Genomic DNA, 27,287 nt, shown 5'->3' with positions numbered 1-27,287 from the left:
CAGAACTGAAAGTGAAGGACTCAGACCTGCCCTGTATCACAGGGGAATACTCTCCACCTCACCCTGAGGTTTACCAGGGTGCGGGCCCGCCAGTGGCTCTAGGGGTGACAGAAAAAGTATCTGTGCCCAACCTAGGGGAGTGGGGCTTGTTTGTGAGCCAACCACCTACAACCCGACGCTTGAGCAGTAGCTCAGCGAGGTGAGTAAAGCCTATACTGGCAGCCCATATCCGTATGCTAGTTCTGCACGGCAGGGTCGGGCAGACAGACCCAGCCTCTTCGTGAGGCGAAAGGCGGCCTAACCCTGCTCAATAAAGACACATTGTACCGGGGAGGCCTATTTGAGGCCTAACCCAGGATCTTTATAAACCATGCCTCTGCACCACGCTGCATTACACTTGTCGCCCCAGAATGCAGAGAAGGGGGCGGGCCTTGGCCTAACGACTCCCATTGGAGGAGGCTGTCATACAGGGATGCTAGGAACCTATATTCACACAGTGAAGGCTCAGAGGCAGAAATGCTTAAGCAGAGCGCCTCCACTATCCCTGGCACAGCCTAGGCCAGCTACAGAGGCGGCCCTGGTGAGGGCCAGCCTGCAAGCATAGATCTACCTGAGGGCTCGGAGGAGCCACAGCCTTACTAGAAAAATAGTTATTATTTCATACAACTGGCTGCAGAATCGCTCAGCCCACTGAAAACCCAAACAGAGCTCAAGGGGGCGATGTACTCAGGAAGGAAGTCAGACGGTCCCATGGACCGGACATAAGATCTATCTGAAGCACTAGCGTCAGTCTATACTCCAAGATAAAAATCCTATGGGAGGGAGACCAACTACTCTACCCTGAGGTGGCTAACAGCCCGAGGGCTAAGATAGTCGTTCTAGCCACCTAAAGGGGGACTTCAGGGCCCTAATAATCCAAAAATGTACCTTACATGACCCCATAGCTCTATACAGGGAACGAGGTCTGTAGAGAGATAAATTTTAGTGTTAGTTGCACACAAATTACTCTTAAAGAAGACCACTCAGCTCACCTGCGGCGTGCGAAGTGAAGACTTACCAGACAGTTCTTTATGAACATGGGGTCTACCACCTATACATGCCTGAAAGAGGCACTCTCCTAACCAAGCAGAGGCAGGCCAACAGAACATTGTTCTAACCATGAGCCCAGCCTCAGGCCTGATGTAGAAAGTGTCTGGGGAGTCGGGGAAGAGAGGAGAGGGCTAAGATATAATCACGCCCTCAGGGGGAGGTGATCCATGCCAATGCTGTGTGCAATCGTGCTGGATCACCTCCCTCAGATCCCTCTTCTTGCGGGAGTTGCACCTCTACAGCGATCTACTCCTCCACGGAGGAGGCGCACGAGAGGCGACACTGGCTCTCTGGCCCTGTCTAAGGTCCCCGGACCATGATGGGCCAGGCCCTCCCGTCTGTCTGGGTGTGGATACGGATCTCAGCGGTATGTATTTGTCCTAATACAGCTGAGCGCGCCCTCGCCTCTCTGAACTTTCCAGCCACCGCCTACACGGAGGTGCCAAAAAGCTCAGAGGGCGAGGGCGAATCGAGGAGAAAGACTTTCTCTCTTCTCCCCGATGTCGGCCAGGTTCACTCCGTGGCGCAGCTCAGTAACCGCCTCAGGGGCCCCACCCCCTGGACGAGATCCCCCAGCAGATTGGCCTGGTGTACCTGCAACACCACCATGATGTGCAGGGTAGCACCGGCCTGACCCGCTGGCGTGTATGCTCTGCCATTCAACTGGCAGGGTTTGAGCTCTCAGTGTAGACGCCTGTCCAGACACGAGATAGTTGCAAACGTCTCGTCAATGGGCGGCATCGACACATACCCATGCTCTCCTATCACCTCAACATCAGTGAGACTAGCCCGCTGATGTCGGTGGACACGGGCAGAGTATGGGTTCTTCCATGTCCTCTCGATCTCAGTATGAGATCGGGAAGAAATGAAAGGCTCACCTGAGCTAGTGGTTTTATGACTGAGGAAAAAACGCTCTCATAGTGAGCGATTTTCCCCCAACGTTACCATAAAACCACCAGTTCAGCATACACGGGGCAGGGTGGCTGAGAAGATTGATTATCACCACCCTCATCAGCCATCTCCTGTTTGTCCGGAAAAGCACTCACTGCTTAATCTCGTCAGCCGCCGCATCGCTTGAGAGGATTATACCCCTCTCAAGGCGATCGGCGGGCTTCATCTGGGATCAATTTTTTTTTTTTTTTTACACCCAGATGCTGAGCCCTCTTCTCTCAAGGAGAGGGTCAGACGAGATCGGAGCGTTCTCAAAGAAAAACGCTCGCAATTGTACAGGCAGTTCCCTCAAGAACTGCCTGTGCGCGCTCTTCCTCCAGACAGAAAAAGCACAGTTGAAAACACTCAGCCTTCTCAGTGCATTTCATAAATACCTGATTTTCAAAAGCGGTTACAGACAAAACAGTCCCTGAAGACGAAAAGATGATTTGTCATGTTTGCAAGGCGCCCTTATATACTTCCAGGTCGCACGTTAATCATTCACGTAATGATTCACGGGCTGTCGCCGGTCAATGTGATTGCCGTGATTTGATTGTGATTTCAGACACCTGTCACGCCTGAGGCGTTCCCCATAGCGTCGATGACGTATTGTCGAGTTCCCTTCGAAAGGGAACAGACAAACAGTGAAAAGTCCCAGTGTTACATCAGCACTCTTGGAACGCTGCTCAATCGGATTCAAGGACCAGAACTGCAGACCTATCTATCTGAGTAACCAGAAAAGACAAAACAGAACTAAGAATTCAAAGAACCATCGTCACCTTTATGAGCAACACAATGCGTACCACAATGTGCACCTCTCTCTCTCTCTCTTTAATATTCATTGCGGTTATGCAAGACTAATTTCATTATTTTTTCAATGCCACTGCGTTCTCTGATTTGGCACTTCAGACTGAAACTTAATCAATTCTTAACTCACAGCAGGAAGGTGACAATAAACAGAGCAAACACGCAGACCTCACTGGAGCCGAGACGTTTCCTATAACCATCAGAAGTCCCAGACAGACTTCATTCTTTTCAATTCAGTGGACACAAATAAAGGGGCCGAGGGTATAGTTGTGTATGTTTGCTTGTCTTCATGAGCTTAAAAACTGGTGCAGATTAGCAGCACTACATTCTACAACCAGCAGTCACACACAAGACAGAGATGAGCATGTCAGCGTCACAAACGATTGGACATCGCTGTGGTGAGTGTTCATGCGTAACCAGCAAGTCAAACACGGAGAGTATGTGCTGCCAACTCTCTATGATATGTTCACAACTTCACACAGTCAGTGTTTGGGAATGACAAACATATTTAGAAATAGGTGTGACTCTTGAGAATGTTAAGTGTGCTGTTGCTGCTGCTTCAATTGGCATACGGAAAAACCTGTAGCAGATCTAGGCAGGTGGAGCTGGTGGAGGGTTTCTGAGGAACTACAGGGCCAGCTTAAAAATCGTATATCACTATATGAGTAAATATGTGTCACACTAACGATATGTATCACAATATTAGAATTTTTGGTTTAAATAAGGTTTTTATGAAATCAAAATTATTGATACACAATAAGTAAAAAATTAAAAATTAAATAAATTAAATAAATTAAATAAAAAAAGTAAAACACTTTTTACTTATTCAATATCACAATAAGTAAAAAAATAAAATAAAATCTCAAGCTTACTGAAGACAAGTAAAGTGTCAGTGATAAAGAAAGAGCAATTCAACTCATTTTAAGCAATAGGACTACACTAGAACAATGACAAATTAAATTGACCTACCTGTAAAAATTCAAGCACCAGAGATAAGAAACACTACATAAACTGTAAAGTAATCAAATGTACAAAAAACAATGCATAGTCTTCACTGTGTAAATTAAATAAATATTGATTCTAATTAAAGTTACAAAGGTGATTCAGTCAAGAGCAGGAAGAGATTTTCTTTATTTCGTTGTTTGATTAACATTCATGACAAAGTCTGCAGAAGGTATATTAGGCTGCTGTCACTTTCAAGGCCGAATGCACGGATCCAATACACTGATACACGTGTTTTATTTCTCAACTATTTACACTCACTTAAGACACAACCGACTGTTGATTTATTCTAAGAGGATGCTTTTTCAAAAAGACGGCCATTTTGACACACAAGTGGGCATATTTGACCATTCAAACACAATAAGGCACAAAAAACTTCAGGTGTGTTCAGGTGCGCTCAGAAACAGTCTCTCAAACAGCGTACATACCAAAATGAGTTCCCTTCCGCTGCTTCTTGCACTTGAAAGGTTTAAAATCACTTCATTTTTAAACCGCAAGGCTTAAAATCTTATTCAAATGATAAGCTTTTGTGACAGCACAGCTTAGCAATGTCATAACCGTGTCATAATACAAAATCTACCGGTTGACAAATTTCTATTGGTTTATTGTGTATACCGGTATATTGCCCACCCCTAACTGAACATGACTATTTCAATGTTGAGCAAGCAATCTCATTGGCTGCGCAATCAGCTGAGGCCAATCAGCGCGTGTCATGTAGGAAATAATGTGATTGTTAGCAGATGTCATGGTGGCTTTTGTATACAGAATATTAAAATCATAATTTGAGCCCAGGTCCCTTTGCATACTAAACAAAAATTACACCACTGAACTATAATTTGGTATAACTATCACTTGCTGGTGCCCCTCTTTATGACCAAACGGTGTATACACTGTTTAACCAACATGTGATTAACCTTCTGACAACTTGTACATTGCATGAAGTCTCAATAGCCTTTCATCTCCTCTCTTCAGACTGTTATTCTTGCTCTTTTCTTATGTCTCACCTAACAGCCTCTGCCCTCCCCTCTGTTCTCACCATAAAATGGCTTCCCAGGCACCTGCCAGAGACAGCTGGCCATGACAACTTAACAAAACCATCCATCAAGGGCAAATACATCAGCAGGATTACAGGAGGGCATATAAAAATCCTTTATGTGGCATTAGGGAAATATTCTTATATAATGCATGGTCTTTTGCAGTGACATAATACTCACTACACTGCCACAATTACATAAGAACTACATCGTCCTGACCCTAAAACACATGAAATGCACACCTACCCCAGGAATTATTTTTTTGCAACGGATAACTAGCTGACTACTACCTATGCTATTATATAAAAAAATTAATATGTGAAGTATTATTACACAAATTGTATACTGTATGGACTCACTACGTCACATGTTAATGGTGTTTAGTTGTCATCTTATGAATTAGGTAGTGAAAATTGGAAAACACTGTGTTTTTGTTACACGTTTCATGTAGTTACTATAGTAATTACTGTAAATAGTCCGTAATTCCATGGAACTAACCCTAAACCAATATTGAATTCAAATTCAACTGAATTAAATTTGAATTACGGTTCTGCATTCTGCTCACTACCATATATATGATTTGAATTTAAATGGTGTTCCCAATTCGTTTTTGAATTGTGCATAAGCCTAAAGGCCCGATCAGACCAAGTACGATAACTATAGCGATAACCATATTACGGTAGTGGCCACACCAGCGGAAGATATTGTTCTATTTATTCTAAGCTTGCTTGTCTGTCGCTTTAAATGCTCAAGCTCATTAAAGCAGGATGGATTCTGATTGGCTGTCAGTGTTTTAGTTATTCATTACCTGGATAAATCGCTCTGAAAGTGATTCCTATGTCGTTTCTCTGTGCCGTTATAATTATAGCTGTGGTGAGAACTCTGCCATTTTTTAATATTGAGAACGATTTTTAGAACCATATCTTTATCATTATCTTTATAGTTATCATCCTCATCATCTTTCCAGCTGACGAACAATAAATCCACTGACAGCCAATCAGAATCCATCCTGCTTTAAAGAGCTCGAGCATTTAAAGTGGCAGACAACAAACCAGCAGCAGATTTATAATAAACAGATCGTTATTGTTCGCTGGTGTGGATGCTAATATAGTTATCGATATGGCTATCTTTATAATCATCGTTCTTGGAGTGAACGGCCCTTAAAACATAAAAAATGCAAACGAGTTACAATAAGCTGCTATAAAAGACAGTAGTCACTATAAATACAACTGAAACATTTAAATGACATACACATAACCTGATGTTTTTAAAAGATAAACTGCAACCAATTTTCACAACAGTCTACTTGTCCATGAACGCCATAACTCAGAGCTAAGCCAGATATTTTTGTTAATAAACATCCGACACAAGTCTCTGCATGGATCCTGTCTAAGCAATGAGCTGACAGGAAGTACATTTTTGTTGCTTGTCTTTTTGTTTCTTGTCATGATTGTGGCAGCTTGTGTATCAGGCGTACTCACACTACACGTTTAAGATGCTGTGAGTTGATTGGCTGAGAGGTGTTGCTGTTGTTGACACATGACGTGTTGATTAAAACATTACATCAAACAAATCCTCTAACCGTGCGTTCTACTGTATCTTTATCCAGGCAATGCTGCAGTTATGATTAACCAGCAGTAAAGTATTTATTAGCCTCTGTGTCTTATGAAGGAGAGTCATAAAAATATCTGTGATTTTGCATGTCTGTTGACAATCCTGAATGAACTTTATGAGGTAACAATGAATGGTGCACTTTATAATATGGTTTATGTGAAAGAGGAGTGTTACGACTTTATGAATACTGTATGTTTTGACATAACTCACAGCTTCTGGCAGCTCCTTTTTTTTTTTTTAAAGAAAGAGTGCGTCATGGTATTATTATTGTGATGGCTGTGTCTGCCTGCACAGAACTGTTTTGTAAGGTAACCTAAAAACGCATTTAAATTGGTTTAATTCAAGTCTAAATATATTCTACATGACTTAATCATCCTGAATGCATACTGTAGGTTATACCAACAAACATATTTTGTCATGTCAGATAAAAAAAAAGTTAGTTCCTTAGCACATGACAGTATAATGCGTATAGCAAAGTCCAAACAATTAAGCTTGCTTAAAGAGGCCATATTATGGCATGATTTAGTTTTTTGGGGTCTACTAGAATAGGTTTTCATTCTTGAATGTTCAAAAAACACAATTTATCACATAACTTTTCTCTAAACGCAGTGTGTAGTTTGTCTCGATGAAGCCCCTGCTTCCGAAAAGCACAATGTGCTCTGATTGGTCGAGCTGAGCCAGTGTGTTGTGATTGGTCAACCACTTTAAGCATGTTTCGGAAATGTCACGCCCCTTACCGTAAATGTGAATTTCAGCACACTACTAACACAACTTTCCCAGGTCTTGCCCCTTCTTTTCCAGTGTATGCCTTGTGTTGGAATTCTTTAAATGGGGGGATTTTGTGGCATTTTAGGCAGGTCAGAAACCGTGCTTACTGGTATATACTGGGAGAATAACTCCCTTTTTCATCCTTTGAACAACAACATTACACAAGTTGAAAATGTAAAAAAAGCATAATACAGTAGGTCCTCTTTAAGAACAAATAGTTCCCTCTTGGTCTGTTAGTGTGTGGCTGGTTTTTGAGGACAGCTAGTCCTCTAGATGTTACTAATTTAGGGTAGTCCTGTTATGTTTTAATGTCTTCATGTGTCTGCAGCTGTTAAAACAGGTCTGTGCCATCTGGCCTGATGCTCACTTGACCTGAGACTTCACCACAAGGACAAGCAGCCATCACTGTACACTCTTTTTTTGCATATTGATAGAATATATTTGTTCCCTCATTCTGTGCTGTACTTTTTACATTGCTCATGATAAACAACATGCAGATTATAAAATTAAGCCACCCATCTTTAACTAATAACAGTAATATATTTTTTTGAGTAATATCACCTCTTGGACCACAATGATATCTTTAACACTGTTCATAATCATGTTAGTTTGGAGCTGTGAGGTGTTTGTGTCTTCCATGTAGTGTCTCTGAAGACAACCAACAATCAATTTCCTTCTGCCTTGAATCCAATTTCTCAACTAATCTAGTCCAGCCTTCTTCCTCGCTAACAAATGCCAAAGATCACCCGTGTCATAATGCAATCAGAAATCTCAAACCTCATTATCCACTGAGAGAAAACACCTAGGGTCCGGTGTGTCCGGTTACTCCGTGAGTGATGCAACTGCACTGTCATTATAACGCACATTATTCTGCAAGAGAAGTCAGCATGTGTGTTAACTGACAAATCATTACATATAAAATGACATTCTCTCCACTGAAAGTTCAGCTGACAAGTCTTTGAATTTTAAGATTTGAGATGCTGTCAAATAGTGATAGTAGAGAAAAGAACATATTTACAGCCAACCATTTTCTATGTTTATATAATTGCAAAAAATTACTTCAAAGTCAATCCTTGTTGTTTTCTGTATAGCTTTTCAAAGAAAAATATATTCTCTAATATTTTAAGTGGGTTAAAGATATGATCCACTCATAAAAAATAAAAATAAACTTTACTGGGTAGAAAACTGTTTGACTGATTGGAATCAGATAAGATGATTAGACAGGATAATTATAGGTGAACATGAGTGAAAAATTGCATGCAAAGCATGTGTAAACAGTTTAATACAGACTATTTTTTTGTATATTCTTGGAAATATCTTTTTAGATTTTGTTTTATGAAACTTATAACATTAAAATAGAAACATTTAGGCTGTAAAACGGTTAAATAATTGTTATTTCTTTATTTCTTACATATGCTAACACGTGAAAATTAAGCCAATCCATCAATGACTCAGACTGACAGTGGTGTGTGTGTCTGTGTGTATGTGTGTGTGTGTGTGTGTGTGTGTGTACTTTTATTTATTTTATATTAATTTATTTAAATGTAACTATTTGAAGTTAATCATTTAAAAATATAGATTTTTTTTTTTTTTTTTTTTGGTTTACATTTAAGAGAATTGTGTCTGCTTTGTATTCCCCCAAAATGAGAATGACAGAACAAGACTGTTTTGGGACTGTTTTAGCTGGTGAGCTACCAAGCATGAATTTTATGACCAAATAGGCATTAGCACCACTGCAGTACTGTCCCTACCCCCTGATGGGAGGAAGAGAGAGAGAAAATTCAGGGCAGCATTGGACTTTGAAGGAAGCGAGGCAGAGAAAAAAAAAAAAAGAGAGAGAGAGAGAGAGAGAGAGACCCTTTGAAAAGAAGCAAAAGCTATAATGCAGCAGTCTGCAGCCAGTTCCACTCATGTCTACACAAAACAGATCAGTCCGTCATCGACAGAGGGCCCAGAATGAGTGTGCATTCACAATGCATGCAATCACAGACTGTTTCAGAACCACGGAGAGCTCCACTGACACCAGCAGCTCAATCAGAATCAATTTCAGCACCGCGGACAGCGTCTCTGCAAGAACCACTGCAATCCGATCATGACACTTGTACTACGGTGCATTTAATAAGGGAGCTGTTCACTTAATTGCCTCAACAGATGCAATTTGTAACATTTGAGTGCATAACACATGCACAGAACGTTTCGCCACTCATAATGAGTGCAGCTTCTGCTGTACTGCAGGGGGTTGATAAGAACGCATGCGAGAGGAGGTCAGGTACAAGCTAATTTAATTCCTCTCTCACAGGCTGCAGCTCTACCTGTAGGTACGAAGCTCTTTTAGAAACTGAGATCTTGCATCTCAGACCCTCTTTCACTTTTTAAGAGGTTACCGACATGAAATGCACCGAAGGTCTGCTTTTGTTAGGACGCTTCAATTATTCCAATTATTCTCGAGGATCTAAGACAAAGAGATCCAAATTACTGCCTGTTGAAATTAAATAAGATTAAGCAACAGACAGACACTGCAAAAAAAAAAAAAAAAAAAAAAAAACTAGAACGGAATTGATGTACTGGTAAATTTCTGCCAGGACCATGTGTTAAAATGCAGTGCAATAATCAAAATAAACACCTGTTAAAAAAATCTTCATTTTAACACAGTTGATTAGGCCTATTTCTACAGACTTTTTTTTAAAGGGGCAAGGAGGTGACAACACTGGACCATACACACACACACACACACACAAAACAAATATACACACACCCACAAACACTGCTGTCTGTACTTCATCAGACAGACACAGAAAGCATTATCATTCTCCTCACAGCAACCTTGCAGCACGAGCCTTTGCCAAAGCTGCATACACACCAACAGACACACACACACACACACGCACGCACACACACACACACACACACACACACACACACACACACACACACACACACACACACACACACACACACACACACACACACACACACACACACACACACACACACACACACACACAACCATATCGTTCCTTTAAAGCTTTTCCTCTCTTCTTTTTCTTTACACACACACACACTCACACCACACAAACAACATTGATTATGATAGTACACAAATATTTGCACTCCTATACTGACATCTTGTTTCTCCCACACACACTCACAAGCAGTTGTCATTGGTGCATGATTGGTCCATATTACACACACACACACACACAAATACTACAGCTTAAACTGGTACCATAACCAGTGACCGGTAAAAAGGCACATTTGCTCATCATCTGCACACTCACGCACACACACTCCCAATTGCAGGATCAGACCACTCACCCTGACTGTTGGGTCCCCCATCGCCCTCTTCGCATTCAGTGAGGTTGTTGAGCATTTTGGAAGATCGAGCACAGATCCCCTGCTAATGCTAACACTGCTGCTGTGTCCACCAGCCTCACACACACACACACACGGATGGAGGAGGAGAAGGCTAGTGGTTCTCTGCCTCTCTCCTCTCAAGAAAGCAAGCAGTGCTGTGCTTCAGCAGACTGGAGTCCTCTCTTGCCGTTTGCTGCCTTGCGTATTGCCTCTCTCTCTCTCTCTAGGAGGAGGGGTTGGGGGACAGAGAGGCTGCAGGGACGTAAATGATGGAATGCTTAAGAGCACATTTTTTTTTTCTCTCAAACACTCACACTGCATGTCGTCTCTCTGCTTTTCTCTCCGCTATGCATCCACAGGCTGCCTGTGCCTCACCATTATCACAATGCAGTGATCAGGATTTGCCTTTTCCTTTACCATGCTTTCTTTTTCCATTTCTATGACATCACCATGTCAAACTATGTTCATATCAGAAATACTGAAGTGAAATCAAAAAAGGTTGCATATGGTCTACTAGCTTTACATCTCAGGTGGTTGTTTTCCTTGGGAATTCACTACCCAAAAGATCTAAAATAAATCAGCATTTTTACCATTTATAATTGTTTATTAGGAAAGTGTTTATTAGTGTTTGTCCGTGCAAGAGTGTAAAGGCTGGTTGCTAGGTCATTGCTAATGTGCAGAGTGGTTTTAAACATGTTGATATGTGGTTGCTAGGGTGTTTTGAGTGGTTGTAAAGGTGTCGCTATACAGTTGATAGTCTTGGTTGCTAATTTGCAAGTCCACTGCAAGTCCAATTTCCAAGTCTGAAAACTACAGACATTTCTATTGTTGCTCTTCCTTGCTGTAAAGAGCAGCACAGCTTGTTGCTAGCATATGATTTGTTTTAGATGGTGTTCTGTAGCAAGCAAATACGCTAGACAATAAATAAATAAATAAATTGGTAACCAGCTACACCAGCGCCAAACCAACACTAACAAGTATAGAGCCTGTGTCACGGGTTGTGCTGGGTAAATGTACATGAACACGAAGATGAAGATAGTAGGCAGTTTTTTAATAAATCCACTGGTAAATCCATATATGGAGAACAGCAAAGCAACACAACCATACAATAGACGACAATGGACACTGAACTGAAACAGAACCAAACATGTAAACAGGTAATAATGGTAGTGATTGATAAGTGAATGATTAAGGTAGATGATGACGAAACACAAAGAGTCCAAACAAACGTGATTGTGACAGTCTAAGTGTGAGTCTGGTAACAATTTACAAAAAGCTTTCTAAACATTGGGCAGTGCTAACATGAAATAAATACATTTCAATATATATATATATATTTTTAAGTATTTTAATATACTTTTTTTTATAATATAATAAATTATTTAAAACATGTTGAGGTTTATGCTAATTTCGACGTACACTAATCATATTTTAAAAAATTTCAGTTGTATAAATTATGTTATTGTACAGTAATAGGAATGAGCATGACTCAACTAACGGTTATGTTCTATGTCTGGACTCTTATGTTGGTTTTCTTTTGGTTCTCATGTTTACCTTCCTGTGTTTAGTTCCATTTGATCCCATTGCTAGTTGGTTTGGTTACTGATTGGTTGCCTTCTTGATTGTCTTATTTTACATTCGTCTTTGAAACCGCTGCAATTTAGATCCTCTACTCCTCTTCCCTTGCCTGCACTATGACAGAATACAGGACCATACATGGATCTAGAAGCAGCCTTCATAGACCTCGTCTGAGAACGCCCGCCACAGACCCAGAGCCAATGCCTATGCCCGGCTAGGACCCAGAGCCACAGCCTGCTGCAGACCCAAACCAAGCCAAGTCTGACCAGGTGTGTGAGCCAGCATGTTCATCCCTGAGGGAGTGCTGGTGGAGTTGGACATTGTGGAGCAGAGTTTCATTCATCCTCCTAGCCCTGAAATTAATTAATAACCATGTAAACTCCTGGATTCCTTGATCCTAGTGTTCATGCCCCGTCTCCGCTGCTGGTCCAGCCTACCCCCAAGTTTTTGTCGCTGCAGGTCCCGTCCAGCCCCAAGTCTCATTTGTTGCCGCTGGTCCGGTCCACCCTAAAGTCTCCTTTGTCGCCACTGGTACTGCCAGCCTCCCACTCCCTCCTCCTCTGCAGATCCCATCCAGTTCCTTGGCTCCACTGGCTCCCTTTAGCACCTCGACTTCTCCTTTAGTGGCCCCATCCAACTATTCGGATCTACCTTGGTCTTCCACATTGGTGTGAGGATCCCCTAGCTCCACCTCAGGCCTCCAAGCCCTGCGCTCCACCTTGGCTCCACGCTCCCTCGGCTACACCATAGTTCATCATCTCCTAGGCTTTACCGGGATCCCTCGTCCCTCCGGCTCTGCCTTGGTCAGTCATCACCCTGGTTGCGCCACAGACTACCAGGCTTCTAGATACACCTCGTCGCTCCAGCGGGCTCCTCCTTCCCTCTAGTTCCACCGCTGACCTCAATCCCACCAGCTCCACCACGGCCTGCAAAGCCCCCGTCTGCGTGCAGTTCCACCGTGGCCCTCCAGTCTATTGGTGTCACCTTCTGTCTTTTTCTCCTTGGCTCTACCTTGGTCTCCACCTCTCATGGTCAAGGTCAAGGTCACTTTATTTATAAAGCACATTTAAAAACAGCCAATGCTGACCTAAGTGCTGTACAAAATGATCAAGTACAAAAACGACACAAATAGAAACAGCAAACAAAAACATTTAAGCATGAGTGTCCCTAAACTGACTCAAAAGCCAACGAATAAAAATATGTTTTAAGGCGAGACACGGCAGGCAAAAACATCGGTTTTTTTTCACTGGTCAATTTTGAGATTTTGGGATATTTGTCTTCAATAACATGTCTTCTTTCAGACTTGGGGTGAAAAAAAGTCCAAAATACACATTTAGGTCTTTATTTTACTACACTTTGTCTATTTGCGTCTGTAGATTTCTCTGAAATTCAACAAAAGTTGGCGTTCTTAATCAACGCGCTGCTCCGCGATCTCTCTCTGCTTCCTTTAATCTCACACACGTCTGTGAAGCTCTCTCTCTTCTGTACAATGCTGTCGGATCCAAATATGGTCATTTCCTTTTTATCAGCAATCAATCGTGAAAGTAAAATGGGCATTTAACCTTAAAAGCGAAATCTCATTGGCTGATGTCAATTTCTGACGACGTGATTCGTTCAGATGCATCACGTGACGCGCTCTGACATTTAGATTTGCGTTTTTGACTGTTTTTCTGCTCAGTTAAAAGCCATAAATGCTGTGTTTATAAGCTTTGATGTGATTTAGGTGGTTTGTATTGTTGTTGCTAATGATTTGATAAGATATTGTGTCAGTAAATAGTTGTTTCCACTAAAAAAGTATGATTTTTTACATTACAAATCTTTAAATGCCTTTTTCTCAAAATGACTTTTCTCTCATACTCCAAGTCCGAAATCTCCTCTTCAGTAGCACCTATACACACCAAACTTTCCAGTCTAGTACCTAGTTATATTATGAAGACAATTACAGAGGGATTTGTAAATATATTATTCCTAGCCTGGTTTATATAACATTTTATTCCAAAAAACATGGTGAAAATAAATGTTTTAAGGCTATTGACAGTATATTCTGATTTACAGGATAACAAAAGTAGATATCCATAAATCCCTCTGTAATTTTTTTCCCATCTAATATGTGAACACAATGAAAAAATAATTTTGAACCTGGCTTTATCCAATTCTAAAATTTCGTTTTTTTAAATATAGGCAAATTAGCGCATATTTAATTAGATAATGCCTAATTTGCATATTTAAACATTAAATTACAGAAAACTTGTAAAACATTTTTTTCTCATCTTAATGTAGGTAATCAACTGCTAGTTAAAAATATTACCCTATTCACCTGTAGTGTCTCGCCTTAAGACGAGACTTAAATGTCTCTGTAGTGGGGGAAGACCTAATAAAAATGGGCAGTTTATTCCACAGACTAGGGGCCACAACTGAAAAGGCACGATCACCTTTAGTTTTCATCCGGGTCTGTGGAATGGCTAAAAGGAACTTGTTAGATGATCTAAGGGGCCTGGACGTGCGGTAAGACTGAAGAAGATCTGAAATATACAATGGAGCCAATCCATGTAAAGCTTTAAAAACCAGCAATAACACCTTAAAATCAATTCTGTATTTGACTGGCAACCAGTGAAGAGAGGCCAATACCGGGGATATATGTGGTCCCTCTTCCTGGTACCAGTCAACATTCTAGCAGCCGCATTCTGAACAAGCTGCAAGCGTGATAATGGTGAAAGACAGATGCCAGAATAAAGAGAATTGCAATAGTCAATTCGAGATGATATAAGGGCATGAATAACAATCTCGAAGTCCTTGAGAGTAAGGAAGGATTTTATCTTTGCAATCATCCTCAACTGAAAGAAACTACCTCTGACAACAGAATTGATTTGTTTGTCAAATTTTAAGGCTGAATCAAAGATAACACCCAAGTTTCTGGCCTGAGGGTGCACATTTATGGACAAAGGACCCATTTTTTTTGATAATTCCTCGACTGATCTAGGGGAGCCAAATAGAATCACTTCCGTCTTACTCTCATTGAGTTGGAGAAAGTTTTTAGCCATCCAGCTCTTAATATCACTAAGGCAATCGGATAGGGACTCCAGGGAATTGGTGTCACCTGGTTTCAACGGTAAGTACAACTGAGTATCATCTGCATAACAATGATATGAAATATTATGTTTACGTAAAATGGAGCCCAAAGGGAGCATATACAAGGAGAATAAAATTGGACCCAAGATCGAACCTTGGGGTACTCCGCATGTGATGGCAGCCGAAGAGGAGGAACAGTTTCCGATATTAACGGAAATAGTTCGGTCTTTCAGATAGGAGTGAAACCACTGTAGAGCAACACCCTGGATCCCAACCTGTTGCTGGAGACGATCCAGGAGGATGACATGATCAACCGTATCAAAAGCAGCACTGAGGTCAAGCAATAATAAAACAGCACAATTACCAGAATCACCAAACAGCAGCAAATCATTCAGTACCTTGAGCAAAGCTGTTTATGTGCTATGGTGTGCTCTAAAACCCGACTGAAAATTGTCCAACACATCATTTTCACTTAAAAAAGGAAGGAGCTGAGAAAGAACAACCTTCTCTAATATTTTGGACATAAATGACAATTTAGAAATGGGCCTAAAATTGTTAAAATCTGTAGGGTCTAAATTGGGTTTTTTAATAAGAGGCTGGACCACTGCATGTTTAAAAATGGATGGGACAGTTCCATTTATAAGAGAGCTATTGATCACAGTTAACAGACTGGGACCAACATTATCTAACACCTCTTTCAATAAACTCATGGCTCCACCTCTATCCAAAGTCTCGCCGAGGCTCAACCCGACTCCTTCCTCCGGCTGTGGGCCTTCATTTGGACCCTGCTCTAGGTCGCTCCCTGGCTCCTCCTTCTATAATTTCCTCCTTGGTCTCCTTCAGGTCCCTGTCCACCACCAAAACCCCCGCCCTCCCTTCACTGTTCGACTTTCTGTTAAGCCTTCTGGGAGGGGGGAGAACTGCAATGTTTATGTTCTATGTGTGGACAATTTTTTTCCCTTTGATTCCCATGTTTCCTTCCTGTGTATAGTTCCTGTTATCTTTGTCCTATTGCTAATTGGTTTCTAGGGTTACTTATTAATTAATTGATTGTTCACCTGAGTCTTGTTTGCTTCCTCATTTAGCCATGTATTTAAGCCCTCAGTTTGGTTCTTCTCTTTGTCCTGTATTGTCTTTCAACATGTGAAGCTGTTATGTGGATATTTGCCTTCTGGATGTCGTTCATTGTTTTATTAAATAAACTAAAACTGATGCAATTTAGATCCTCTGCTCTACTTCTCTTGCCTGTGCCGTGACAGCTATGAACAATAGTGCATCAATAAATAATGTAAAAACTGGTTCAGGGTTTTATTTTCTGGTAAAACTTTACAAAAACGTCAATAGCTTACATGAAATAATTAAATTACTTGTAAAATATTAAAAAGGTACTTTAATTTAAAAGATTTATAATAAACACATAATTGTAATTTTAAATGATAAAATAAGTAAAAAGTTTCACATACACTGATGCATTATAACATTTGTTTATTTAAAATGGTTTATTGTTCATTCAGGATACCTAATGAATTAACCAATGTTAATAAATGTTACTATGTGAACCAAGTGTTCTTTTCTAGAAAACTGAGTTTGCTATTAAATCACATAGGGGCATCGATATTTCAACTCTGCCATTTCATGATGAGACACATGAATCAAACACCTCGATGTTCTCCCTCAGTGTTTCTATATGTGATGAAATACTTATGAGGCATAAGCTATGTAAGGAATGGTTGCCAAAGGCTTTTACAGGCTCTATGTCATGCTACAGGTTGTGGAATGGTTGTGAGATTAAATGATGTAGAAATCTTGCTTTCTGCTATCTTTTATACACACTTTTCTTCTGACCTCAGAGGTAAACTCCACTGAGTCTTCCTTTCTGAGAGCTTTCTATAAATACTGAGAATAAATTAAGGTATGGGAGACTTTAAAGGGTTTTATTTTCCCAAAGTGCAGGATGGTGAGAAAGGGCACACAGGAACGAGGAACACACAAATGGTTGGACACATAAATGATAGAATGCACTTACGGATCAGCTCAAAGTCAGAGAGGGGGAAAAGAGAGAACCATTTATGGATAAAAGCCACTGTGAAGCTGGAAAGGACAAAGCATGTATAGAAATATGGGGCTTTGGAACAGGCATTAAATGTTTATAAACATTTATAATATATCATATGTGCATGTACAGTAGAGTCCAAAGGTATAAAATCGCATTGAATTCAATTTTATTGAAAAAGGGAGAATGTGTACTGAAATGTTCTTAAATTATATGCATTACAAATTTATAAAAGTTCTACCAAATAAATCTGTTATGTGAATTGATTGAGAGAGACAGAGAGAATTAGAAAAAAAAATGGACCAATGAATCCATTTAGCCCCATTCTCTCAACACTGCATTGGCTGCCTATTAAACATTGTATACATTTTAAAACATTGCTGATTACTTACAAAGCACTAAATGGTTTAGCTCCGCAGTACTTGAGCGAGCTCTTCACACATTATAGTCCTTCACGTCAATTGCGATCTCAAAGTTCCGGCCAGTTAATAATACCTAGAATATCAAAATCGACTTCTGGCGGTAGATCCCTTTCCTATTTAGCACCAAAACTTTGAAACAGTCTTCCTAACATTGTCTGGGAAGCAGACACACTCTGTCAGTTCAAAGCTAGATTAAAGACACATCTCTTTGGCCTAGCATTCACATAACACATTATAGACTTCTATAATTCAATGTTAGGCAGCACAGATTAGGTCAGCCAGAACTGGGAACACCTTCCATAAATCCTGATGTACTCGTTACATCATAAGAAGATTGGCATCTACGCTAATTTTAGTGTCTTTGTTTGTCCCGAGGTTTTCCCGCAGCCTGCCGGATTCAGGCCGTATCCAGATCTGACGAAGGACCTTCGCCTGGACCCGATGACAACGCATTGCTGAAGTGCCAACTAGCCTCTCCCTATGGAGGATCCCTTTACCACTCTATAGATAAAGCGTTGTGGGGAAATTGGGCTCGCCAATATCACCTAAGTGATAAAATAAAATTCTGTATACAAATTTAAGACAAGTAGTTTGTTTAGGCATGGTTTGCAGGGAATTACAAACCTGCGCATATATATTAAAATGCATATAACTATATAATTAATTATTGATGCGCACGTGAGCGCCATCAGCGTTTATCACAGGATCGCGTTTAAAGTCTGTTTAGAGAAAAACAGTGTCGTCTTAGCGGCCCCTAATTTAATAACAAATGATCACTTCGACGGAAGTGAATATATCAAAACTAACTTTAGCTGGAAAATAACATTATTCAAGAGCCGCTATAAAGCCAAAACAATCTGTTACCTTAAATGATACGTTTATCTCTGTAAAGCAGCTTTCAAACTATCTACATTGTTAAAAGCGCTATATAAATGAAGATGACATGACTTGAATCTTCTGCAGATATGTGGTACCAAGGTCCAGACTGAAGAAAATGAGATATGTTTTTGAGAAGTATCAGAACATGCTGGCCTGGCTGTATTCATGTTGTGAATCTCCACTGAGACTGCCACTTTTTTCTCCTAAAAGCATTTAAGTGCGGCTTCTCTGCTATTTTTAGCATCAGTAGTCCCAGGACACCGAAAATGTTCCTGAACTCTGAATATTTCTCTGTGATTAAAGAATCTGTTCTCATATCTGACTATATTTTTGAAGTGTAAAGACTTTATGAAGAATTCATAAATAAAAGAACCTTCACAGATGTTTTACTTCACCATCAATAGTGTTTGCCCAAATCCAAATACATTGTCAAAAAAGTATGTTTGCATGTTCATAGTTTGAAAAAGCTAAACAAAAAAAAGGTCGCATTTCTCTCTCTATAGTCCAAAATGTACATTATATTCTCTAATGATATAACACAATTAAGGGGTTATTAAAGGCCTACTGAAGTGGTTTGATACGTGCTGCATTATTCAATGTTGACGTAGTTTCCACTGAAACAGTAAGAAAGGGCGGGTCATATCTAACAGCTCCTCCCCTTTTTTTAAATAGCCAATAGCGTTAAGTTTATATAGTATATATCAACCAGAGCAGTTGAGCTCGGAAAAGCCGCAGTTTCCTCCTAATCTTGTCCATATCGCGGGGGGTTCACGTGACACGGACATGAAACCAGACTTCCTTCGCCCCAATGGAAAGCATATTTACACTGTCTAAATCGTTCCCTATCCCTATAGTGCACTATGTGCCATTTACCATGTAGAAAATAGTAAATGTGTGAACAAACAGATTTTAGCCCCAGCTTCAGTGTCTAGATTCTAGAAAGCATTTGATTGGACAGACAATCTGATGAGAAGCTGAAGTGCAGAGTGATGTCATCAAAATCATTTTTATTGGTGGAAGTAAGAGACTAATGGCGCTTTTCCACTACACAGTACCAGCTCGCCTCGCCTCGCCTCGACTCAATTCGCCTCTGTTTGGTTTTCCACTGTGTAAAAGTTGTACCAGTACCTGCTTCCAGGTACTTTTTTTCGTATCACCTTCAGCGAGGTTCTAAGCGAGCTGAGGTGATACTAAAACGTGACGTGAAACACAGCAGACTGCTGATTGGTCAGAGAGAATTGTCACTATTCACTGCGTCATCATTGCACGCGCCAGACGGAGTATCCTGAATAACCCCGGCATTTTTAAATAGTTTGGCCAGAGATTGCGTGACATACCCATTACTAATATTATGTAAAACAGCATACACTCGATTTCCTCCATTGTCCTGTGTGTGTGGGTAGCGGGTGTGTGTCGCGTCACTATGACGACCAGGTACTATTGTGGAGGTACTATCTGCAATGGAAAACGGAGCGAAACGCGAGCCGAGCCGAGGCGAGGCGAGGCGAGGCGAGTCGAGTCGAGCTGGTACTGGTAATGGAAAAGCGCCATAAGTTTTGAATGCTTATCTTCTAAATGGGAATTTTGACATTGTTTTGGAGCACACTAGCTTTTAGATAACAGTAAGGCTAACATATTTATACTAAAAGCCAAAAAACTTCAATTTTGATTTCATGGGGACTTTAATAGTATTACGAATATTTAAGTATGAACTGAATATAATGCAACTGCATATTAATTGCAATTAAATAAAAATGTACTGTCCTATAGTTTAAAATCATATTTAATACAATTAGTTGAACTAGAGTACTTTTTTTTTTTTACCATTTATGTAATTACTTCTATTGTCTTTGAAATATGAATTGTAATGCTGAATGCACTAACAAGCATTTATAGTAAACTAAAATATAGTTCTCCTGAAACTTGTAGGCTGTAAGATCTGACAAACGATTATTAAAACATAATGATTTCAAATGTACTTTAAAGTAATATTTTAATTTGACATTAATGCAAAGTGCACTTTTTAAAAGTATACTTGAGTGTGTTAAGGAACATGAAAGTGTACTCTCTTTTACTTAAGTTGATTTTTATTTCATTAATAAAATACTCCAAGTTTTTTTTTTAATATATACTTCTAAGATTCAAAGTTCACACTACAAGAGCACATTCAATACAAAAAGCACAGTTCTTTTTCACAAGGCCAGTAAACATTATTTATGGACAATTTGTCAGAAACTTTTAAATAATACCAGAAGCTGAAATCTTCTAAGTCACAGAAGCAAGGCTGACAAAAAACAACAACAACAGCTGCTTTCCGATTCCGCAAAGATGTTCTGTGCTGAGCACCTGAAAGGTGTAGTCCAGATGTGGACCGACCTCCTCATGTTTGCTGGAATCTGACATTCCTGCCATGATTGGCATCCATTCTGAATACCATTTTCATCTGGGCCAAGCGGCTTTAGCGCTTAACCCAGGGGGCACCTCCCATCTTTACGCATACACATATACACACACCACCCTCACAGACTGCAAAAGCTGACCTAATCCACAGATTAAGGCCATAGGGAAATGTAGCAATTTGCTTTTTCATTTCAGCTAAAAAATGAAACAAGAATGTAAGAGTCATCTCACTAGATTTTACAGCACAAGACATGGATATGACTTCCTAATAAGCTATGACTATCCTTCTTTGTAACATTTGCTTTGTGCTAACCAGTTTGGGATTCTCATTTTTATGAAGGCTTGCCAGAGTTTTAATGGAATTGAACTGAACTGTCCATTTAGCCTCAGGACAACCAAGGACATTTCCTGTGTACTGGGATTATAGAGAGCACTAGGTTCACCAGCAGCTGTACTGGGGTGAAGATTAAAATCGAGGGCAGAAAATGACCTTTCCGGTGACGATCATTCACAAAGTGCTCTCTGGTTATCATTAACTGATATTGCATAAGGTGGAATGCAAAAGGACAAGATGGACTTCCAAGAACTGTTTGAATCTCATGATGTCATGATTTGGCTGCAAAGCCTTTTAGAGGTTTAGAGGTTTACATGGAACGTTATTATATTAAGTTTATAAAAAATTTTTTTAAATAAATGTTTATGTAAATGATTCACAGTCAGATGTAGATACATTTGACATAATTACGGTGCCATTCTAGAATTATTGATATTATATACACACTATCGTTAAAGTGTTTTAGTCAGTTCATTTTTCTTTTTTGTTTCTTTGTTTGGTAACACTTTATTTGAAGGGGTGTGCATAAGACTGACATGACACCTTCATAATCATGACATGTCATTAATATGAAGGAGGTTTTATGCATGTTTATGACAACTGTCATTAAGTGTCATTCGCTCGATTATAACATTTTTAATGCAAATATGACATAGTTTGAGGTGTCTTTGTTATGACAACTATGACAAATTCAATTTGTACCACTGTAGTTGAGGTCAAGAAAAATATTCATGACACAGTTATAATGGCCTCATGACAGCCAATGTCAAAACCAACCACAGGACAGTTTAATGTAATGTTAACCCATAAAGCTAAGTGGTTTCTTAAGTTTGATCATTAATCTGCTTTGTCATGTTTATGACATATTTATGACAATTTATGTTGTCTTAGTAATGTCAAGTTGTCATGACAAAGACACTGATAGGTTATGATGTATTGGTTTATGTCAAGTTGTCATAAAGACATCTCAAACAATGTCATATTTGCATTAAAAATGTAATAATCGAGCGAATGACACTTAAGGACAGTTGTCATAAACATGCATAAAACCTCCTTCATATTCTTGACATGTGTCATGTCATGATTATAAAGGTGTCATGTCAATCTTATGCACACCCCGTTTGTTTTTTAAAGAAAGTATTACTTTTATTCAGCAAATATGCATTAAATTGATCAAAAGTTTCAGTAAAGACGTTTACATTGTTACAAAAGATTTATATTTGAAATAGATGCTTTCTATTTCTATTCAACATTGATGAGAAATTTGTATTGAGCACCAAATTTTTTTTTTTTTAAATCAATCAATCATATCACAGGACAAAAGTACACACACACCTCTTAAATATTGAATTCAAGAGTTTCTAGACCCATTACCACAGGTGTATAAATCAAGAGTTTAGGAACGGCAGCAACACAGCCACGAACAGTGTTGTCAAGTCCACGGTTTTCCCGCAGAATTAGGCTATTTTAAGCTGTTGCCACGGGTAAATTATTTTTCACCGCGGGTTGACTTCCACCCCCGTACACACCCTCAAAACATAACGTACAAAAGCAAAGAGGAATTCGGCCGCCCCTACAGGTAAAATCGCATTGGGCTATTTTTGAGCCACATATTGGGATATTTGTTAGCCATTGGGCTAACTTTGTTAAATTCCACAAAGCGGAAGACCACGTAAAGTCACAGAGCGGGGTCACCGAATGCTGAGGAGCATGGTGCGTTAAAGTCGCTGACGTTCCAAACTTCCATTGGCATTAATACCAGCACAAAAACTGTGCGGCGGGAGCTTCATGGAATGGGCTTCTATTGCCGACCAGCTGCATGCAAGCCTCACATCACAATGCCAAGAATCGGATGAAGTGGTGTAAAGCACGGCACCACTGGACTCTGAAGCTGTGGAAACGTGTTCTGTGGAGTGATGAATCACGCTTCTCTGTTTGGCAGTCTGATGGGAGAGTCTGGATTTGGCGGATGCCATGCAGGAGAACGTTATCTATCTTCACTGCATTGTGCCAACTGTAAAGTTTGGTGGAGGAGGGATAATGGTATGAGATTTTTTTAAAGGGGTTGAGCTAAGCCCCTTACTTCCGGTGAAGGAAAATCTTAATGCTTCAACATACAAAGACATTTTGGACAATGCTATGCTTCCAACTTTGTGGGAACAGTTTGGGGAAGGCCTTCTTCTATTCCAGCATGACTGTGCCACAGAGCACAAAGCAAGCTCCATACAGACATGGTTGGATGAGTTTGGTGTTGAAGAACTTGACTTGACTTGGGGGGGGGGGGGGGGGGGAGAGACCAAATCCTTATGTCTGTCTATGTGCAATATATTTTTATTCATATCATTAACTTAAACATGAATAACAAACACTCTAATATATTTACATTTTTTAAATTGAATGGCAGTTATTGTATTAATGCTAAAATCTAAATACATTTAAGCACATTGGTTTTGCATATGAGTTTGTTGTTATGTCTATGTTACAATAAAGTCGGTACAGGTCTTCACAATACAGGTATGATAGTCGCTGCAGAACAAATTGACTTCACCTTTTGCTATAACCTCAGTCTGCAACCCTGTTATTGGCAATGCAGCGAGAACCACTGAGATTTATGAGCAGCCAGGGAGGAAGAGGAGCAACGATTTAAAAGAAAAGACAGAAAGAGAAATTGAGCCTGTCCTGAATGCACCCCTGGAGGATGTCAAGGGCATATTGAATCTTTCCTTCCACTCTTGCAGGTACCCTGACCTTAAATTATGTGTTATCTGTTGCTAAGGAAAAAAAACTGCTAAGTGTGCTGTTTAGGTATTGGCAAAGATTTGTGCATGTGTATTTGGGAGATCAGTTCGAAATGTGATTTTCACTCACTGATGCCTGAATCAACATGGCAGCATGTATCCATGTCTTACCCTGACACCCAATTCAATATGATCCATCAATAATTAATTAAACTCATCATGTGAGCTCATACAATTTTCCTGTTTTATTGATTCCATTGGCCAGCAACAGCAAGGTCATAGGTTGAGATTCCAAGGAACATATAAAAATGCTGATATTAAAAAAAGCATACCTTAAATTTGTTTAAACATCTTCCAAATCAATTTGTTGAGTTTTTTTTTTGTTGATCTATCTAATGCACATACAACTCTTCTAAACTAGATAAAAAGCTTTGGAATATGGTCATCTATGCTACACTCTTAAAAATATTAGTTCCCAAAGGGGCTTTTCATTACGGAAGCCCTGAACCACTAAAAAAAAAAAAAAAAAAAAAAAAAAACACAATTGGTGACAATTTTTTTCTAGCATTTCGAGATTAAAGTCGAAATATTTTGAGATTAAAGTCGAAATATTTTGAGATTAAAGTCGAAATATTTCGAGATTAAAGTCGTAATATTTCGAGATTAAAGTCGTAATATTTAGAGGTTAAAGTCATAATATTTCGAGATTAAAGTCGAAATATTTCGAGATTAAAGTCGAAACATGCAATAAACATTACGAGAAATGATGTTTTATAAACAAAGTTCGGGAGGAGCACGATCAGATTACCAATCCAAATTACTTGTCATCAAATCAAACAATTACGTCTACCCTAATCAGCATAACAAGAAGCATATATATCCATTCTGTCAACTCACCTAACATTCCTTGACAGTTTTCCAGCATCCCTCCACCACCCCGACTCCTCACCCTTGGCTCCTCTTTTACAGCCAGGAATATGGGGGGAGTACTCTGGGTTCGGGCCGAATACCGAGCCCGGAGCCCTCTCCTCGGACAGCACGCCAAATATGCATACCATTTATTCCATCTGACTTATTTGTAAGTGTGAACTCGTGAATACAGTCTTCCGTAGAAGTTGAGTGTGTGTGCATTCATATGTGTGTGTGTAAATGCGCTTGTGCAGTCAAACTGCCTCGGACATGGATCTTCAACTAAAGGAAATTCTACAGGTGCCAATCTACCAACATGCATTACGGCTATAGACGAGCACACAGACTCCGCCGGAGTAGGTATCACAATCTGGTCTAAACTTTATGTGGCAGTGTTTTTGACGTGTTTTCGTGCTCGTCTAGGCAACACCATCTGGGTCGAGAACACTAACAGTGAACGTTCTGTCTCCCTCTTCACCGTAAATACGTTCTGGATTCGTTTTAAGTGCATCATTCTGTATCCAATCATTTGGCCGGATCCCGTGATTTCCTCAGATATAATAACCACTGGGGGTGGTTGAGGAGAGATTCCCTGATATGATTGTAAAGCGCTTTAGTGTAGGCATACAGTATTTATTTATTTTGCCTTTATTATTTATTATTCCTTTTGTTGAAAGCCCAGATAAAAGAAAAAAGCTATTATTTTGTATAGATCCATCCATGTCAGAGGCAGTTCGACTGCACAAGCGCATTTACACACACACACACACACACACACACACACACACACACACACACACACACACACACACACACACACACACACTTTATTCTCGAAATATTTTCGACTTTAATCTCGAAATATTTCACTTTAATCTCGAAATGCTAGAAAAAAATTGTCACAATTTTTTTTCCCCACAGATATTCTTTTTTTTCACAGATTTTTTTTATTTTTTATATTGCGGTTCAGGGCTTCCGTATTACATAGCAATGCTAAAGAACTAGGCTATTTTTGGTTCGCCAAGGAACCTTAAAAGAGTCTTAAAAGAACCATTTTATTTCTTAGTGTGACGAATATTTTAATAATCTAAAGAGCTATTTTTTCTATTAAAAAACTCTATTTTTAAGAATATACGTGTTCATGTGGGGTCTACAGAAATATTTGACCTCTGTAAATAACCTTTTGACATAAGATATTTACTATACATCATTTTCAAAATCAATGGATGTTCTCAGTCTTGTGAGCCATACAAGCCATACAAAATATAATCTGATATAATTTGTTAGCATTAGTATTTTGATAATCCAGGCATTTATTGTGATGCATGTTTTGTATATTGTGTATCGTGTTTATAACATTGACTTTTTCTAAATCTAGAAGGCTGGTCACAAATTCTTGCACAATCCAATGTGTCCCATTTTCTATCTTAGTCACACTTTGTTTGAAGAGGTGCCACTGTTGGCACTACACAGATGTTTAGTTTATTTGGGCTCTGAAAGCATGAAGACCATTGTTTGTTGAATGATCTGACCGGGATTCTATAGAAGCTTGTTTCCACCAAGGAATAAAAAAGAAAACGAAAGGTAATTGCGAATTTCTATCTCACATTTTTTACCTTTTTCTGTAATTGCGATCTCACAACTATAAAAAAAGGGAGAATTGTGAGATATAAACTCAAAATTGCAAGAAATAAGGGCTTTCGGTTTCCCCGAGAGTTATATCACTCCTCAACAGAAGAAGACTGTATATTTAAAACTGTAGTGGAGGATAGACAGAGTGCAGGCTTAACGCATTAACAATGCATGTATAAATCATAAACAGAGAAAATAATCGGCAACAGTGTTGTTCACACAAAACCTACAAACAGAGGGGAAAAAAGATAAAACACAAAGGCAGATTTAAAGTTACAGTAAGAAAAGACCATGCATGATGCATAATGAATTGGCATACATAAACCAAAACATTACACAGCATGTCACTGACTCATAGTTGGGTTTTAAGAAGCTGTTTTGGGAAATGTGTCTCTAACTGTATACCTTGTTTTCAGGATTGATGTGATGCCAGTTCAGATTATTCTACGATGCTAATATAAAGACAATATTTCATAAGTGTGATCGCCTCGATTACATTTGGTAACCCTCGTTCCCTGAAGGAGGGAACGGAGACGTACGTAGTGACCGACAAATAGGAATCCTATTCGATGGTCACGACGTACGTCGGAAGCGACCGACTGACAGGGAAAGTCTTGGTTACATAATTATGGTAACCCTCGTTCCCTGAATGAGGGTAAATGTTTCTATAGGTAA

The 27,287-nt window shown here is 39.6% G+C and overlaps 1 protein-coding gene across 4 annotated transcripts in view; it reads right to left on the bottom strand.

The window, feature by feature from the left end:
* Nucleotides 1–10,786, bottom strand: part of slc12a5b (solute carrier family 12 member 5b) — a 78,149-nt gene extending 67,363 nt beyond the window's left edge. For all 4 annotated transcript variants that reach the window (XR_013800450.1, XR_013800451.1, XM_079637545.1 and 1 more), the window contains exon 1: nucleotides 10,560–10,786. Coding sequence is in view for 2 of the 4 variants with exons in the window: in XM_079637545.1 (XP_079493671.1) it covers nucleotides 10,560–10,614 (55 nt within the window). In the remaining 2 variants the exon portion in view is untranslated. The remainder of the gene's footprint in view (nucleotides 1–10,559) is intronic.
* Nucleotides 10,787–27,287: the final 16,501 nt, after the last annotated feature.

This window comes from Phoxinus phoxinus, assembly GCF_949152265.1.
Source record: "Phoxinus phoxinus genome assembly, chromosome: 15".
NCBI lineage: Eukaryota > Metazoa > Chordata > Actinopteri > Cypriniformes > Leuciscidae > Phoxinus > Phoxinus phoxinus.
This window is presented reverse-complemented; position numbering and strand designations above follow the sequence as displayed.